Source organism: Channa argus, chromosome 17 (genome assembly GCF_033026475.1).
Source record: "Channa argus isolate prfri chromosome 17, Channa argus male v1.0, whole genome shotgun sequence".
Classification (NCBI taxonomy): Eukaryota; Metazoa; Chordata; class Actinopteri; order Anabantiformes; family Channidae; genus Channa; species Channa argus.
In genome coordinates this window covers 8,457,742-8,477,951 of record NC_090213.1, presented here as the reverse complement: position 1 = coordinate 8,477,951, position 20,210 = coordinate 8,457,742, and the positions used below count along the sequence as shown (strand labels likewise).

Sequence of the window (20,210 nt, the reverse complement as noted above, 5' to 3'; positions counted from 1 at the left end):
TTACATTCATTAAGTCAAAGTCAAGGCCAATTAAATTAGAACATTAGAAACAAAAGAGACAGTGTAGTTATGTAAGAACACTATAAAGAGGAGCAGTGGAACTTCTGGGTTGTTCTTCAGAAAAAATGATCCACTAGATGTCGCTAACAGCCCTTCAGTCTGCTGGTAGTGTTTTGCTGATGTTTGTTACTAAGTAGGTCTGTCATAAAGCTGATGGGTGGACTTTGTGGGAATTCACAGGCCTGTTTGTTTGTGCTTGGGGTGTTTACGGCCACAGTCCCTTTCCAGCCAATGACCAAACCGGAGGTAATGGTTCTATATTGTGTCGTTTGTTCTGTGGCCATGTTTAGTGCATAAACATATATAGTATACAGCCACATGTACACACACACGGGTTGTTTACTATTACATGTAAACAGTTTATTCTTTTGCTCTCAAACTAAAATATGCCCATTAACTTGTAAAACATTTCATTTTTTACTTTAAATAATTTTACACTCTTTCCTTTTTTTTTTGTCCTTTCGGCTTATCCCATGAGTTCAGGGTCACCACAGCGGATCATTGTCAGCATGTTGATTTGACACAGATTTTACGGATGCCCTTCCTGACCCAACCCTCCCCAATTTCTACTGGGCTTGGACCAGCACTGCACAGCTTGGGATGGGAAAGGGCTGTTGGGGGTTCAGTGTCTTGCCCAGACACACTTCGACATATAGCCAAAATCATTTTACACTTTATTTGCAAGAAAAAAGCTTTTTGTCATTATGAAGAAAGATCCCATCGCTTTTATTGATTTTGAGCCAAACCCTTGAGTAAATAATTTCAAAATGTTGTAAAATCAAGTTTTTATTGTGTCCTACTTTTAGATGGATTAGCTGTCTGTCTGTACCGTGTGTACTTACTTGAAAACTACAGTAATTTCAGAAACAATTCCTACTTAAAGTACTATTTGAGCTTATAGCACCTTACTGGGATGTAGCGACTCCTGACTCAGCTGGATTTCATGTGAAAGGCTTAAATCTATGCATATTGCAAAATAGTGTAAAAATGTGTAATTTCCCACTTTGTCCCCACTTTAGGACACAAATTAGCATTTAATCCGCTGCATCAGATGCAGCACACACAGCTCAAATATTGATTGGTCTGGCTTTACATTAAACAGTGAGTGGCAATGCTGCCCCCATAGTTCTCTATCAATATTTAGAAAACACATGGCACTGAAATCAAGGTTTGCCTTGTTTGAGGTACAATATTAGCCTGTTTATTTGCTTATAAATGTGTGGCATGTGCATTTTTAATATGGTCAATTCACTTAATGAGTTTATTTCAGAGTCAGTCACAGTTCTGAGCACACAAACACAAATCATTAAATACAGTGTGTGTTTATTGTAATGTGGACATTGACCCGTTTGGCCAATTCCAGAAAACAAAATCAGGCCAATCCAGACTTTAGCAATCATGATATATTTTCATGTAATTACAAAACATTTCAGGTTTGTTCAACTTAGGAACAAAGTTCACCTGCTGCCTTGAAAACATGAAATAACAGAACTTTGAATAATTCAATTTATGAGTTTTGTGTGAGTAAAATTTGGTTACTCAAGATATTAAGTTGTCTAAAATATTCAGTCACGTGGTCAGTCTTTGTTAATTAATATTGTTTTTCTTTTTAATTTGTGTAAACAATCAGTTGACACGAAGAACTTCCAGCTGCAGCTGCTGAAGTCATGTTGTACTATTGCAGTATCAGTACAAACACTACATCAGTGGCTACTCTCTGTAGTGGCTACTCTCTCTCTCGTTTCCTTTCTTTCCTCAATTTCCACTTACTCCAACTGGTTGAGGCAGATAGCTTCCCACCTTAACTGTGGTTCTGCTGAATGTTTCTTCCAATAAAGTGAGTTTTCCTCACCACCATCACCTAGGGCTTGCTCAAGGGGGATCTGTTGGGTATTTCGCTAAATATCTGGATATTATGTTAAGTGCCTTGAGATGACTTTGTTGTGAATTGGCACTATATCAATAAAGTTAAAGTAAATGTAATTTAATTATAGAGAATTATACAGAGGTTTAGTGTAGTTATTTGTGTTACAGATGATCGATAGCAAAACGCTTACTGATCTTTAAATGCATGTTAACATACTTTGCAATAGACAGATTAAGCTGACTAAGCTCTATGACTTTTAAAAAAAGAAGTTCCGACCTGTGCCTGGTAAACCCAGTCTGTAAGCTATCCACGTCCACGTTTATGTCTTTGTCTTTGAGTTGATCATGCCGAATATGATGACACTTCTTAAGAGATATTTTCGTTACGGGCACCAATCAACATACGTTTCTTAAACATCAGCAGGCCTTTATTACCTGTTCTGTCAATACAATCTTAAAATAAAAAAATAAAAAGCAATACTCCTAAATTTCATGTAAATTGCCAAGTCCTACAGTATGTCTATCATTTGTCATATCAAGTCATATCTTGAAAGACCTAAGACCTAAGGTCATGCCAAGTGCTGCCCTGATTCCCAACTTGTTACCTTCGCACTCCATGAATTATGTCAACAGTAAATGTATTAGTTTAAACATCCTCTACTAGTGTTTTTCCACTTTTATTCGGGTAATTTTAGTGATCTCGCCTCATAAAATGTCTTACATATTATAAATATGCCAAAATGTAATAAATTGTTACTCCAAATATTATTTTGAATATTATTCTAGAAGTTGTTTGGATAAAAAAAAATCTTCAGTGTTAGCCTCTAACATGCATCTATGCAAGCACACATTGTTTATGATCAGCTTTGGTCCTTTTTACCAGAATGACCATATCAGTGAACTTTTATTAGGTTTGGTTTAAAGTGCAATGTGTCAGATCCTAATAAAACTGAATTAGGAATATGACTTTGAACAAATATGGAGATTTATAACTGATACTGTACCTTGAGTATGACTTCATTGTGTCTGGACTTTCAGCCAATGTTTGCTCAACCAGATTTGCTAACAGGTCAATAAACTTGAAGAGAAACTATTACAAACTGTATTATATCGTTAATTTATTTTGGAATATTATAAATCAAAATGGAATGAAGTATTCATGATTGGGTTTTTTAGTGTGTAATCACATGCACTGCATTTTTTTGGGATCATTTTTAGGTTTGCAAAAGCATATATATATATATATATATATATATATATATATATATATATATATATATATATATATATATATAATTTTTCTAATTTAGTTATTTTGACTCTCAAAATAACAAATTTGCAGCTCTCAATACTTATGTGATGACAAAGCTAATGTTTTCGAATCTAGCACTGATTGTAGCAATCCAGTCCACAGATAAGCAGTGATTGCACAGAGCAAAGCAAACAGACAATAATACAAAGCAGTGTTCTGTCTCTTTCAAGTTGTCAAGTTAGCATTCAGCCTAATCACACACTGTCAAGAAGCTCTATTTTCTTTCCATACTGTGTTTTTAGCAATGAGAAAGTGCCACATGTGACCTTTAATCTGAACCCTGTCAGAGCACTGCACATATTTCTTTTCTGTAAAGTCACAGGCTTTAAAACCACCGTCATGGGCCTCTTCAGGTGAACAACACCTGCATTGTCCGCCATTCTTTTGTTTCTTTTGACTGAAAATAGTTTTAATGATCTGCTTACTGTGGTCTGTGGTCATCTTTTTCTTTCTGATTTTCTTTTTTTCCCCTCTCATTCTAAGCTCTTGATTATATTTTGCAAAACCTTTACAGGTGATGGAATAGATGAATCAATCAAGTGGCTAATTTTTAAATCCAAGTGAATAAACACAAACCAGAACATCATAACAATTAATATGTGTAAAAATTGTAATACAAAGGGAAATAGTACAGAGGCTGTTACAATATACTGCAACTTTCGGTCTAACGTTACTTAGGACTTTTGCTCTTAAGGATTTTGTAAAAGTGATGCATTCAGATATTACTCTGCACATTTTCAATTGTTTCATAGCATTAAATCAATGCAGATGGTCACAGTCTAAAATTGACAGCATGTTAATGTTTTAAAAATTTAATGTTTTACACTGATCAACATGAATATTATGTTATTCACAGTGGAAAGAATCTTACGCACTGCACACATGTTGCAGTAATGTTTTTATTACCTTTTACCCAACACTGTTTAGCATTAATTCATATTAAAAGAAGAAGAGGCAAACAATCATAGTAATCATAATCAAGTAAAAGGTGCATTAAGACTTAGTATCCTCTCTTTTACATTAGTTGGTTTGCTAACCCACAACATATTTTAGAGGAGCAGGTTCTTAATGCTCAAAAAACAATTTGTATGGATCATCCTCTTGGGTCCTGCTACCACGGGGTGTCCTGATGCACGAATCATTAAGACTGCAAATAACATCACTAACTCCCAGCACTGGATGACATGTTCACTTCCCCTCCCACAGCATCCTCAAACAGTCTTTCCACCCTGCCCATCACTTTGTTGAAAGGCTGCCCTCGGGTAAACAATAGAGATCCAATATAATGCGCACTACACAATTTCTGTTTTTACCCCAGAGCTACAAGCACAGCGAACAATGACCTTAAAAACTACCCTCAGCATATTTAATTGGGCAATATTTTATTATGTTTACTTTTTGAAGTGCAATATGGACACGCTTTTAACTAAGTCTTCTTCTAACTAAGTCTAAGTCACTAAAATGCAAACGTTGGCACTGAGTGTGAGGTTTTATATGAATGTGATGTTGACGTGTGATTGGTGTATCGTATTTTTATACTCATATGTTGTATTTTATTTGAGTATGTACCCTGAGAGTGCATCGAAAATTCGTTGAAAATTCGATATTCTTGTACAATGAGAATAAAGTATCAAATTTTTATTCAAAATAATTTCTCTTAAACTAATGATAACATAAAGATGCACTGATATTGTCCGAATGCTGCACCACTGCAAGAAGCTTGGAGCAGCCAAGACGGTTTTATACATTAAGCTTGTATCACCACTTATTTAATGGTAAAAAAAATGTTTTAAAACAAAACATTATTAATTCATCACAATAAATCTAAGCAGAACACTAAAACATGCAGCCAAAAACCAAAGTATTCAGAAGCTTGAACCCCCTTTGGACTCTCTGTGTACATGTCTATCCGTGTATGTCTATCCGTGTAAACACTGTCAGTATTTGACAAACTTCTAAAGAGGTGCTGATGAGGATATGTTGCAACAAATGTAGATGTATTTTTGTAATCACTGAATGAAATAAAAAAAAAAGTCCAATGTTTTTGAAATGTCAAGTTCTGTGCAATGCTGCAAAATAATAAAAAGGACTTAGAATAAATGCAATGAAAGAAATGGCTTCAAGCAATCCACATTTTGATCGCTGTTTATTTATTTATTGCATGTGTTGTTCCTGCCAAAAACTGGATCACAGTCCCAATTTAAACAGCAAATCAAATCCTTTATGAAACTTTGGCTCTAAGTCAAAGTTCATCCTTTAACCCAAATCAAATACTTCACTGTTTTCATTTTGACTTGTAGTACACTGTAGTTATGATCAATTTAAGACAATTTAATAATAGTAAATAGTAAAATAATTTCATTTTAAATATTGAAAGTAGCTCTGATGTATAATGTCTTTAATAAATACAGTTCAGATAGGTGTAAGAGCCCACAGCTGTAACTTATCTATATAAATATAGGGTATTTATAAAGGTCAATATAAATTATTTAAAACTAGTAAATAACCGGAAATTAAGTGGACAACACTAAGAAACATTGTATTATAAAACAACTACTATTTGATAAGGCTGACCTTTTACGTGCTTTAATCACTGTAAACTATCTTATACAAAGTTTCCAGATAACCATAAAATGTATCTTTAATACAGTTACAAGATATATTGAACATTTAATATTCAGTAACTGGTCAATTTTGAAAGCCTGTGCTTTGAGCTATAAATATAGTTAGAAAACATTTGCGTTTGTCCCTCCACACAGGTGCGTGGGGTGGACTTTGAGCATTCAAAGTGTTGTCTGTGCCTCCCAGTTTTCGAACACAGCCAAACTGAGGGTATAAAAGCCCCAAGATGTATGAGGTGAAAGATCAGCCTTGTCTGAGAACTTAAACGAACCCATGATGGGGGCATCAAAGCTCGGCCTTTTAATGCTCCTCAGCACATCTGCCTTGGCATGTGAGTGTAACTTATTTATTTGAACACTGAACATAATCTAATAGATAGATTTTTGAGTAGTCCACTGCTTTGCTGGAAATATTTTAACTGACTGTTTTTGTGAACAGTTTCCCAAGAGAATGATCAGCCAACATGCCCGTGTAAGTGATGCCCGACTACATGTGGTGATCAAAAATATAATTTAGATGGAATAATGAGTTAAATTACTGTGTTGACAGTAATGTGTGTTTCATGGGACTAAATGCACTGCTTTCATGCTTGTGTTGATTTCCTGTACCAGTGGCCAAAACGTACAAGACCCTACACAAGTATGAATACCAGTATGAAGCAGAATCTTTGAACGCTATCAACGGAGCCTCAGCGCTCAAAAATGGACCCAAAGCCTTTTGCACTGTAAATTAAGCACCTTTTACAATCATTGTTAGTCAATGGTTATTTGTCAGACAGTCAAGATCCAAAAAACGTTTGCCTTCTGTCAGGTTGAAATTGAAGTGCCGCAGACCTGCAGTTTTATAGTCCACACCACTGGCTGTAGCCTGACGGAGGTGGTTGACATGGACGCGGAGGGAAACCCTGTGTTTGGACCTGCACCCAGCTCTGCTGACTTTGCTGCTGAAATGGAGAAGTATGTTACTCTATATTCCAGATGTCAAACACGAATATTTTTTTGCTTTTGCACTGAAAATAATATTTTATTATCCCACGTTTATTTTAGATATCCTCTTAAGGTTGTGGTTGATAGTGTGTATGATGTAAAACTCTACCCTGAGGATAGTGAGACAACAACAATCCTCAACATCAAAAGGGGTATAATATCTGTACTGGGTGTCCCGTTGCTGAAAGAGGACAACGAGAATATGGTACATAGATTATACAAGAAAAGAAACACATTATAGTACCAATGAAAAAGTGACCTATACTTCATGGTATTTGCAATAAAAGTTTGAAAAGGCTGTGTAGAGTACATTGCAAACACTAATCAACTTTATGTTCTTCATTTTAGCCAACTATCCATGGAAAGTGCAAGACCCATTACAAAGTTAACGCAAGAGGGGACGCTGCAACTGACATCAGGCTAAAAAGAGATCTGTCCACATGTGACAAATTCGTACCAATGAGAGATTACACCAGCCCCCTGGCACTTATCTCTGGCATGGTAAGACATGCAGTATAACTAATATGCAGTGGCAGCACTGGCTCTAAAGATAAAAAAAATCCAATGTTGGATAGTTCTGTGGATTTATGGCTGTAATAGCAGCAAGAGAAATGTGGACAATTTGGACATCAATTACAACAACAAAAAACAAACCTAAGAGTTCACCAAGTCTTTGTTGTGATGCACAAATACAAGAATTATTACCTCATTCATTTTCAACAAAATGCAACACTAACATAAATGTTGGTTTTCAGCACTACCCTCTTGCTCAGCTGGTCAAAAGCCACCAGACCTGCAACTACAGGTTTGACAATAAGAAGAAGCACATGACCTCTGGGTCTTGCACTGAAAAGCACATCCTCATTCCTTTCTCTCACAAGTAAGTCAATCTGTCTTCTAGGCTATTTAAAACGCTCCAATAAGTAAAAGTACATCATGTTTAACAGTATTTTCAGTGTTATGTTTTCTTCCCACAGGGGAGAATATGGAGTGACCAATGTTGGAAAGCAACAACTGACATTGGTTCAGGTTTCTTCTCACAATGAAAGAGTGTTCCAACACAGTGAGGCCCATATTTAAATTGTAATGATTTTATTTGGATTGCCACTAAAAGTCAAATAAAGGTGACAATATCTTATTATTTAAATCTTTTTAGGTGACATTGTCAGGGGTCTTCACATGGAAGCTGTTGAAGATAAGAGTGCTTTCCAGGATAAAAACGCAGCTCTGAATCTCCTGAGAGAACTGGCCACTCTGCCCGAGACCGAAGGTGAAAGGAGGGCCCACCTCTTCCAAAAGCTTGTAACCATGGTCCGTGGAATGAAGGCTGGGACCCTGAGTCCTGTCATTCCTGAGGCTCTTGCTGTATCCCATGTCCTGACCTACCAGGTTTTAGCCCAGTGTGGAACTCCAGAGTGCAGCAGTGCCATCATGCAGATCCTCAGGACCTTTGACAGCTCCTCACTGAAGGTTGATGCCACTGTTTTTGCTATGGGACTCATATCTAACCCCTCTGCCCTCCTGATCCATGACATGCTCCAGATGGCCAAAGATAAGCCCAACAAGCCCATAATGTATGCCCTGAGCAATGTTGTCAAGAGGTAAGAGAAGCTGACCACATCAGGAATAGCTCAATAATATTTCATCCAATGTTTTATCCTTTGTGTATGATAATATCAGTGATGGAAAGTAACGAAATACAAGTACTTTGTTACTGTACTTAAGAACATTTTTCATGTATCTATACTTTACTTAAGTAGATTAAATTAAGGCTACTTTGACTTTTACTCCACTATATCTAAGATCAAATATCACATTTCTAATCAAAGTTGCATTACACGTTACAATCACTTTAGTTTACAAATTTCATAATGAACCACTTTGTCATTTTTAATTTATTAAATCAAGTCATAAGCGACACAAGAATCGCTATTTTTAACCAGGAACAGGTTAGTCCCTCCATCTATAACCTTAATTTAAAGACTTATGTGTCATATATTTTGTCCTGTGTTTTATTCTTAAAATCACAGAGCTGTTAGACTGTTACTGTCACTAGGCAATTTTACCACATGAGTAGTTAGAAATAAAACTGAAAAAAACATTAGATCATGGCTATAAATGCTTGGATCCATCATTTATGTCTATTACAATGAATTAGTTTATGCTCTCCCGCCCCCCAAAAAGAAAAAACATAAAGCAGCACTGGTCCAGAGACAGGGAGAAAACAATAAACGAGTACTTATATTTTTCATATTTTAAGTAAAATATAAATCATGGACTTACTTACTTTTAATTAAGTAGAAATCTAAATGGGTAATTATACTTCTACTAGAGTAAATGTTTGTTTGTGTATTTGTACTTTTAATTAAGTACAGTTTTTAAGTACTTCCTCCACCACGGATAATGGATAATATACACAGGCATTAGTGGTCATTTTTTCCAATCTCTCTTTAACAGGTTTTACAAAGCTGAAGGAAAACTGATCCCTGAGATTCATTCTGTGGCTGAGTTCATGGCTTCCAGGTTGGGCGACTGTTCTGGTGACAACGACAACACTTTTATGACACTGAGGGTAGGTATCACACCCAACTATGCAAAATGACGATCAATGACAGGATTAACAAGCAGAGGCATTGGCTCACACTCTAAATGTGCAAAGTGTACTAAGATCAGTAGACAAAATTGACTTTAAGACAATTTTGGAGAACATTTTTTTTATCGTAAATACAATGACATTCACATTTTTTTTCTTTCACATAAAATTTGGGTTTCTCAGAAAAGTTTGAAATACCACAAACAAAATGGCCGTGGAAATGAACTCTCAGATACTGTACATACTGTTCATGCATAATATACATAGAAATGTGGATTGTTTAAGGAATGACTGCCGTTAAAAAGAGAAACAGACTTAAAACTTAAACTCCTCTTGATAACCTCCGAAAGCCAAATGTCTGAACTTTTTTTTTCACGTTAGGTTATTGGAAACATGGGCGCCGCTGTGGTCCCTGCCAGTCCTGCTCTGCAAGGTGCTGTGATTGGGTGTGTGAACCATCCTGCAGCTTCCCTTGCTGTACAGCAGGCTGCCATCCAAGTGTACAGACAGGCGCCTGTCTCTGAACAGGCAAGTCAACTAAAACAGACTGCTAAAATCAACTTAATAATTACTTCTACTGTATGCTCATGTTTTATTTATTTTTTTATCTCATTTGAACAAAGGATAGAGAGGTTCTCATGCAAGTGCTTTTGGAAGGCACCAGCCACATGCAAAAGCGTATTGCTGCATATTTGGTGCTTATGAAGGACCCACAGCAAAGTGAATTGATTCAGCTGATTGATGCCCTGCCCAATGAGTGGGACATACAAATCAAGAGCTTCATAATTTCACACATTAATAACATTTTGACTTCAACTGAGCCTGAGACCCAAGAGTAAGCAAAAAACACTATTCCACTAAATTCTTAGTAGGTAGCCAATGGTAACAATTATTTTTCTTTTCCACAGACTGAGACAGAGGATACGTGTTGTCCTGCAGGGTAATGAAATTGGGCCCTTCACATACTCCACTATGTTTTCTCGCAACTACAAGATTGGACCTTTGGAGGGCAACGTAATCTTTGAGGGTTCAAGTTACTTGCCCAAGGAGGTCATGCTTGAAATGACTCTGAAAGCATTTGGTTTTGACATTGACATGATGGAGGTACAATTTTAAGCTAAGTAATTTAAATCGTGGTCTGAGACAATTTTTAATTGAGAGAAGTTGTGACAGAAAAATTGTCTTGTTTGTCAAATCCCTACAGATTGGTTTGGAGAGCAATGGATTTGACCCAACTGTTGATGCACTGTTTGGAGAGAATGGATTCTTCCCCGACACTGCGCTGAAGACAATGTACTTTGTCTCTGACAATGCGCCACTTAAAGTCAATGAGATCCTGGAAGATATGCTGCCTGCTTTGAAGAACTACAGAATGAAAAAACAGGTAGACTCTAAAAGTCCAATCAGACTAAAAACACTATATTTTTGAATATAATGTTTGATGCCATTGAGGGAAACATTATGCACTAGATCTAGATCTATAATTGACAATGATTTTAGACCTCCCAGAACCTGATGAGGGAGATTGGAAACAACCTCAACAAACTGGTTAGGGATCTGAAGTCTTCACAGTCTCCTGAGGCAATGGCTTATCTTAGACTTTTGGGAAATGAGCTGGGATATCTGACAACAAAGGAAATGGAGGAGATGACCTACTCTGTGACCAGGATGATTGACTACATGTTCAGGATGTTTTCAACTGATGTAAGAAAAAGGGTTATTAGTTACATTTTAAAGAGCACGGTTGCTAATTGAACAATTCATTGGTATTTCTCCTTTAAATGTGCTATGTGTACGTTCATTTGACACAGCTAATTGTAGCAATGATGGCTAATGGTGACCACACAATCTTTGCCCACTACATCTTCATGGACAATGAATTCTTCCTGCCTACTCTGACCGGTGTGCCTCTAAGAATTGCACTGTCAGGTACTTTCACCCCTGGTGTCAAGGGTGGGATTAAGCTTGCCCGTGAAATGGTAAGTATTTATGAAAGTGTTTAAATGCCACCTTTATTTTTTTATTTACACAACATGAATTCAGCTCATTATGTTGTTACTACCTTTCCACGCAGAGTGAAGTCTCCTTCATACCTTCCGCTGGTATTGAGTTTGTAACTCGAGTTGGGTCCCACATCCCTGAATATGTCAACTCTGGATTAGAGATGCACACCAACATTTTCCATGAGAGTGGACTCAATGCCAAGATCTCTATGGCACATGACCACGTCAAGCTGACCATCCCTGCTCCAATCAGTCCTACAAAGCTCATCAAAATGACGTTAGACCTTTGGTGTTTTATGCAATTTCCTTCAACTTGAATGTTGTACACAGACAAACTGCATCACTAGTAATAGAGAAAGCAACACAGAGAACATACAATTCACCTTTGGCTGTAATGCAACTGTTAACCTAGCTAACCTGACTATTAATAATAATAAAATTTTAGTAATTTTAAAAATTAAAGAAACAGCTAATGTTACATAATAACTTTGTTAAATTTTAGAAACAATCTGGTGGCAGTTACTGGATCAGAGGTTAAGACAATCACCCCAACAATGATGGACAAGGTTGAAGTTAGTAAGTGCACTCCGGTCTTCACTGGAATGAAATACTGCACTTCTGTGAAGTACTTTGACACTTTGTCTCGAGAAACCACCCCCTACTTCCCCTTAACTGGAGACAGCAAGTGAGCAACACTCTCCGAACCTCCAGTAAATAATAATTTTTCAAATTAAGTAGTTTTACTTGGAAATACAGACTAATGAATTCATCTTTGTAGATTTGAGGTGGAGCTCTACCCTACTGGTGAAGTCACAGAGTACACAGCCACTGTTGCCTACGAGCTCCTCAAGGAGGGAGAAGAGCGTCGTCAAAAGGTTGACGCTCTGAAGTTTATTCTGAGGGCTGAAGGTACGGTACAATATAAAAAGTAGGTCCGAATCTTTCTGTCTTATCAGGGTTATGTGATATTAATCGATTGTATGGCCAACAACAGGTACAGAGCCAACTGAAGCCAGAGCAATATTGAAATATAACAGGAAGAAGAATGCCTTCACAGCAGACATCCAGATCCCTGACTATGATGTGGAGGCTGGACTCAGGCTGGGCATTACAAATGGAAACACAAAGGGAAAAGGAACTCACTCAATCTATCTTGACTTTACGAACAAAAACCTCCCGCAACTCTCTCTAGTTGGCCGTGCCAAGTAAGACCATAAATCCTGATGAAATACCATTAATTTGACCCTGTCATTGAAATTACAGTAACTGACAGGTGCATCTTTCAGTTTGAAGGCCATGAAGGAAGGTATGCTGCAAGTCCAACTTCTTGTACCCTCAGTAAATGCTGATGCCACTCTCACAGCTAAAATGAAATATGATGAAGAAGTTGAATTGGAGCTTGAAAGTAAAATCCAGTTGATGGATGCCATTTCTAAGCAGAGAATTGAAATGAAATATGGTGGAGAAGTTGAATTGGAGTTTGAAAGTAAAATCCAGTTGGTGGATGCCATTTCTAAGCAGAGAATTGAAATGAAATATGGTAATGTATTTTTTCACTTAGCCCTTTTTCAGAATTCGACACTCATTTAATAATTTGCCTACTTAGCTTTTAGGCAGGTGCATATGTACATGGATTATAAATGTAACAACATCTAGCACTAAATCTCTACTCTATCTCTACTATTGCAGATGAAAGCAAAATTAAGGTTGAGTTTGAGTCTGATGTGAAAACCGAAGAATTTCGGCAGTACGGCATTGATCTTCTTAATACCCAGGTGTTGTACACCGACATGAAAGTTGGTCACATTTTCAAGAAAATTGTGGAGGTATGAGTCTTAGGTTTACGCATCATTTATGTTTTCTATGGTAAAAATGTGAAGCATTGATAAAATGAAACACTGCTTGTTTCTTTTTCACAGGCAACAAACAACTACATGGAAGAATATGGTGATGAAATTCCTTATATTCAGAACTTTAGACTACCTGATATGCCTGAGATTTCCCTGCCAGAAACACTGTACCTGAATATGTAAGTGTGAACAACCCAAATGTACATTTGTTTTTCTAAAAAAAAAAACGTGTAAGCCAAACACTCTACTTTTCCCTTTTTAACAGTCAAGCTAAAGCTGTCTACCACTTCAGCCACGAGCATTTCATCATTGCAATTCCTCTCCCTCTTGGAGGAAAATCATCAGAGGACCTTAACTTCCCACAAACGTTGATCACACCTAGCATCTCTCTCCCTAAGTTCGGACTGGAGATTGTCTCCATGGAGATTCCCCTGCCAGAGTTTGTTGTCCCTGAGAGTCTTAGTCTAGTTTTACCTCTTTTTGGCAAAGCTGACGTACTGACTCTGTTGAGGAGCAATCTGTACACCATGGAGGCCTCAGTCGCTCTTGGAAAAGATGTTTTGGAAGCACAAGCACAAGCTAGTAGCACAAGCTACTCATTTAAGTTTGATGTCAATGGGATCTCCCCTCTTGAAATCCTCTCAATAAGGATGAAAGGTATTTCAGATGAAATATTACAAATAAATAGGAATTTTTTTTCATTGATTCTTCATTTTTTCTTGTTTTCTGTTTCCTTATTTTTATGTTTTTAGGCTTGGGAATGCTGACCATCTCTGATTCAATTGAGGCCAATTTAGAAAGCTCATTTTCACATAAAATAATTGGAGCCAGTGTTAAGATTGTTGAGGATGTAACCATCACGGACAAAATCAGTTTAAAATCAAGCATCAACATTGAAGCTACAAGTCCTTTTGGTCTCAATTTTGAACTGGAGCAAACTGGTGTGAGTGGAATCAATACTGAAGAAATCTCTGCAGAAAACAGCTTTGTGGGAACAGTTACAGCTGGAACCATGTATGCTAAAACCATTTCAACCCAGTCATTTACCATCTTCCCAGACAGGTCAGAAGCAATGATGGGTTCTAAAATTCAGTTTGACTCCACTATTTTTCAGGGCCATAATACATTTGCTGCAAACCTTGGCAATGGTGAATTCACTGTTGTGTCCGCCACCAATTTCTTTCAAGATGTTATCAAACATGTAATTGAGCTTTCCTTCAAAGAATACATCCTGGCACTGAAATGTGATTCAAGTGCCCATGTTCTTGATATGAAGATCCACAACCAGGCTGAAGCCTCTGCTGGTACCAGGGGAATTGTCATGAGGATCGAGACAAATGCAGACCACTCTGAAAACCGTGTTGATTCTGTGTTGACTGCCTCTCTTGATGTCAATGGCTTAGCAGTAGACACAAACGCTAATGTGAAGCTCTTCGAGAATGAGGCTACTAAGAAGGCTTCTCTAAAAATGAATGAGAATGGCTTAATCATAAGTGGAATAACCATCCTGCAAAGCCCCTTCCCTCTGGAAAACACCTTCAATGTTGAGGTTGATTCTTCAAAAGCTACTCTATCCATTACAAACAACGGTGGAATACATGACGTTACAGCTAACAATACCAACACTCTGACCATTACTCTCTGTAGCCTTAACTTCAAATCAAAGGCTGAAGCCACAGCAAGTGAGTTTGCCTCTTACAGCCATGATATTATCGTTGATTATACACCGTACTCCTCATCTGCAAGTGTCAATAACAACTTGAAAATTCTGGATGCCAGCTTCATTAATGAGGCTGAGCTAAATGCAGAGCTTGATAAGATGGACCTGACTGGAACCCTGAAAGCTATGTACGGCCCCGAAGAAATCAAGCACGTCTATCAGGTAAATTATGCTGATAAGATTGCTATTGCAAAGTGCACCACTATTGGAAAAATCCTTGGGACGCATATTAACCACAACAGTGAACTTGTAATTGTCGGACTTACTGCCAAGACCAGCAGTGATGTCCATTTCACCTCACAGGCAATGCACTATGGCCACTCCTTGCATTGCACTATCGTTCCATATGATATCAGTCTTGATGCCATTTTCAATGCTGGTGGAGACATCACCATGTATGGGACGCACAGTGCCCAGCTCTTTGGCAAGTTTCTCCTTAGAGCAAATCCTCTGGCTTTTGGTAGCTCACATGAATGCAGGGGAGCAGTAACCCAGATGCTAGATAACAGTTTTTCCCTTGAGACTACATTTGAAAACAAAATGGTCACTGTTTTGTCACTACAAGAGCAGACGACCAGTTATGAAATGAAGTCTAAAATGAACAAGCATGCTTTTAATCAGGCTACGAGTCTCTACAATACTGCTGAGAAAACTGGAATTGAAATCTCTGCAACCATCCTCACAAACATGCTTGATACTGACTCCACAGAGAACCAGGAATTCACAATCTCTGGCTTCCTAAAGTATGACAAGAATGCAAACACTCATATCATCCAGTTCCCTCTATCGGAAAATCTGCCTTTCTACTTAGAAATTATGATAGATTGTGTTGCACATACTGCAGAGGCTCTGCAATCCTACATCATCAATAAGGGGATAATGTCTACACTTGAGGATTTTCCACAGTATGCGAGTGACTTTGTTTCTCAAATGAATATAGAAGGCAATGCAATTCAGTTGAAGCAGCATTTCCTTGATTTTACTGAAAAATCTATCTCTGTGGAAGATTTGGAAGCATATTTGAGAAACCTGATACATACATCTGAGGAAATACTGACTAGTGTCATGCTTTTTATTTTTTTGGAGGGTTATGAAATACACGATTATATTAAAAGAAATTATGAACTGCCTAAAATCCTAATTGAGGAGATAACACAACACCTGGAAGCCTTCATTAAGAAGTATAATATCATGGACATGCTTGTCTACATAATGGAGGAGTTGGCAAGTCCTTACTTTGAGGTACTAATTAGAATGATTCCAGACGAGTTTTTTCTTAGTCCAAATAATTACATTTTGGGACTGGTTAAGGACAGTGGCATCTTGGATAGCATCAGCAGATTCTTTGCCAATATCAGAGAGCTCATTACAAAGTTTGGGACTGACAAAAAGATTCAAGCAGTTCTGGAAAAAGCTGTGGAGCTGATCAAGCAATCAAGAATTGAGGAAACCGGCTTGGCTATAATCAAAATAGTGAAGGAAGCAAACCTGCCAACCAAATTCATGCAAGTCTTCCAGAGTGCTATAGACTATTTGAAATCAACTGAGGTCAATAATATGCTTATTGAAACTATTGTCCAAAAACTTAACACTTTGAATTATAAGGATTTTGTGGATTATGCCAATCTCTCTATTGCTGAGTGGACAGTTTACCTAAACGGGCTAATCAGGACTCTTGAAATCCCCCAGAAAGTTGAGGCAACAAGAAATTTCGTTGAATTTGTTATGAGAAGTTTCATAGAAGACTTGAGAGAAATCAAAATTGCAGAAATTATTCAATCAGTACTGCATATCATTGGCAGGGATATTGTTTATAACTGTGAGAGGTTTACTACATTTATAAAACATACAATTCCAACACAGTTGGACATACCTGAATTCACCATTGTGGGCTACACTGTGACCCCCACCACAATTTTATTTGATGACATCAGCGGGAGAATCATTAAAATACTTGAGTTCATTCTCAACTGTGACATCGATATGTCTCATATGGATGCGTTCTTGAATGATCTAACATTAAACTACCATCCTTTTATACCTGAAATAACCTTACCAGAAATCACTGTTCCTGAGATATCATTCCCTACCATTCCACGCTTTCCTAAGGAGCTGGTTCCTGAGAACGGGCTGCCAGGCATTCCGAGTGATGTTGTGGTCCCATGCTTTGGTAACCTCTATGGTCAGATTAAATTCCTCACTCCTGTATACGCAGTCAAGATGGAGGCTGGATTCCAGAACTCCACTGAGAATGAAATGACACCCCATTTTACTGGATTCTTCAATTCCCAGGCTACATCTTCATTTTTTGAAATTCTTAATTACAATCTTCAGTCCAGCACGGTTATTGGAATCCCTAAAATGAGCCGTGTTGTCTTAGTAGAGACCATTCAGTTCAACCATCTTGCTCTTGGATTTGAACATCGGGCATCTTTAACTCTATATGGCCAATCAGGCCAAGCTCAAGCCAAGACTGCAGTTATGGTTACGACTGCGCCTTACACTGCTAACATTTTGAACAAAGCATTTATTGCTATTGAAGAAGGAATGTCTGCCTCTCTTGACACAAATTACGCTCATTTACTGAACCTCCCTACTCTCAATGTCATAAGTGAGGTTAATGTAACCCAAAAATTATTAGCTCAGCAAGATGGCCTCACCTTCACTTTATCAGCGGATAATTCAGGTACTGGCAAGGATAATATTGCTGATGTCAACCACAAGAGCAATTTACAGGTGACATTCACCCCAAACATTGTTACACTAACTTTTTCTGGTGACACGGACTCTACCATCTTAAAGATGAAACAGCAAATTAATGCAGAAATTACCAACCTTTCCAAAGCCAAACTCTATGACATGAAGGTCGAGCTGAAAGCAAACTGTGAGACAGAACTGTGTGGTGTAACCAAGGGAAATCTGTCCAATGGAATCAACATTGTAGTCCATCCTGCTGAGTTTGTCTTTAAACTCAAAAACAAGGGAAATGTCGATATTGGCAATACTAGATACCTGAATCATATAGAGCTGCAAAAGGATTACTTAGCCGTCTTTACACCTGATAGCCAAAAGATTACCACAGTATCCCTGACTCACCTTGATGACTACAAAGTTTTCTACAACGTCAGTGTTCTTCTTGAAAACGCTGAATTGAATGGCAAGGTTGTTCATCAGAAAAAGCAGACTGCCCCACATGTTCATATAATAGGTCTGATCCAGATTCCCAATGTGGACAGTAATAGTTTTTATGATGTCCTGCAGCAAGTTTTAGAAGAGGTTCCATCCTATATGAAAATTAGTGAAGAAAGGGTTGAGATTGACCTTGAATTTCCTCTCCCACTGTGAGAAACACTACCATCTGTTTAATCATCAAACATATCTGAAAAATGTATGGACAATTAGCTTGTTAACCGTATTTATAACAATAGACTTTACAAAAATGCATGTTGTATAATTTAATTGTAAATGGTTTATTGTGTACAATAATTGAATATGTCACATTTTACTGAATTCCACCTTCTCACACAGAGTGAAAAGGATTAATAAAATATAGTAATGCATTCTGTAAAATTGTGATTTCCTCCTTCATGATGTTAGTCTCAATTTCATGCCAATATCCATAAAATCCAGTTGCATGCAAAGGTTTGCATCTCCTTATTTTGAAATGCCAAGAAGAGGAGAACAACATTTTTTTCATCAACATCATATTTAATGCACATTCGCTAGTAGCATTGTTCCTTAACCAGAGACTGAATAAAGTAAATAATCAAGGGGGATGCAAACTTGCAAAAGTGTAAATGAAAACAGTTGTTAAATCTCAAGTCATAATTCAAGAATTGGTTAACATTTTGATTAAAGTACATTAAACAACATTTTTCAACCATTCTCCTAAAATATGCTCAATTACTTATCTTAATGTGGAGAAGTGCTGTCGAGGCTTCCTATGACACAGACCCACTGAAGAGCAAAGGCAGGGGTGCAGACATTTTTACTCCCAAAAGGTGTTTGCATGTTGTCACATTCTTATTTATTGTAATTTGTAAATGGCAACTTGTAAATAGCAAAGGGAAGCTATATCAGAGCAGGGAGAGGGATTACTGTGCAGAGCAGAGGATCTAATTTTAGCTTAGGTTGCACACTTTGACTTTACCTAAGGATCTGCAAAAGCAGATTGTAACTTCTTTTTAGCGATGCTAGTAGAAATCTTCTTGCTGAATGGTTATAATCACTGTAAACTAGCGATATCTTGTTAACTTAAATAAAGCAACAATCAATTTAAAAAATTAAATGAATACTCTTTTCTGAGGCATTGTGTTGCAAGATTCGGGTCACATTTTTAAAACTAAGCAACACCTCTGCTTCAACATTAACAATGGTTTTAGTATGGTCTTAAGTCATGATAAGGGTATTTTATCCAAAGAAGATAACCAGTTCACAGAACTTGATATACAGTTTAATGTACATAAGATCATGCCTACACAGCAGACGGACTGCAGTCCAGTGCTCTTTTGACAAGAAGCTTGATAACAACCTGTTCAGGTTCAGCTCCTTATCAGTGACCAGGAGACACAAGCCCTTCAATTTCTGAACAAGCGTTTTTAGCAGTATGGATTATGTAATGCATGATTCATAGCCTCACATATCAATCTTGGTTTCTGGTTATAAGCACAAGAATTTTGTTGGCATTCTGTGTGGTAGTTTAGATACTAGAAGGAGGTTCAATATGTTATGTTAAATAAATAAAATGTATTTAACATAAACATAAGTTTCTCTGAAAGTTCAACAAATATACAACTGTCAGTAAAGTTTCAAAAGAGTTCAGAAGTACATTGTACACCAGTGCTAGAACACACATACAGCATTACACATACACATACACATACAACATTTGTTTAGAAACAGTCTAAGAGCAGAATGTTCCTTCTGGTTGCTGCTATCAAGATCCTGAGTTCAACCATCAGCATTACAACTATGACAAAGTTAACAATGCATCTGGTGGCTCCTAATATAGAATATGCTTAGAGGAGAGCCTAGACATGCTCCTAGAGAAATTCATGGTCATAAAGTCTGTTTGATTAATATAATTTCAAAGCCGCGTTTACCTAGCAGCCTTCTATATCTGAATCTAAATTATTATATTATATTATTATATATTATTAAAAATTTCTGGCTGTGGATGAGATAAACAGGCCACATGC

General features: G+C 37.3%; 1 protein-coding gene across 1 annotated transcript; it reads left to right on the top strand.

Annotated features, from left to right (window-relative positions):
* The first annotated feature begins 6,051 nt into the window (after positions 1-6,051).
* On the top strand, positions 6,052-18,582 carry apobb.1 (apolipoprotein Bb, tandem duplicate 1). The gene is made up of 25 exons (XM_067482355.1): positions 6,052-6,191; positions 6,299-6,331; positions 6,472-6,584; positions 6,671-6,816; positions 6,907-7,051; positions 7,195-7,347; positions 7,602-7,726; positions 7,824-7,909; positions 8,003-8,447; positions 9,304-9,418; positions 9,821-9,967; positions 10,063-10,274; positions 10,348-10,543; positions 10,644-10,823; positions 10,940-11,143; positions 11,251-11,418; positions 11,514-11,719; positions 11,945-12,127; positions 12,221-12,351; positions 12,437-12,647; positions 12,729-12,982; positions 13,132-13,268; positions 13,362-13,471; positions 13,558-13,949; positions 14,045-18,582. The coding sequence occupies exons 1-25, from the start codon at positions 6,134-6,136 to the stop codon at positions 18,355-18,357; spliced, it is 8,463 nt and encodes a 2,820-aa protein (XP_067338456.1). The 5' UTR covers positions 6,052-6,133; the 3' UTR covers positions 18,358-18,582.
* The last annotated feature ends 1,628 nt before the right edge of the window (positions 18,583-20,210 follow it).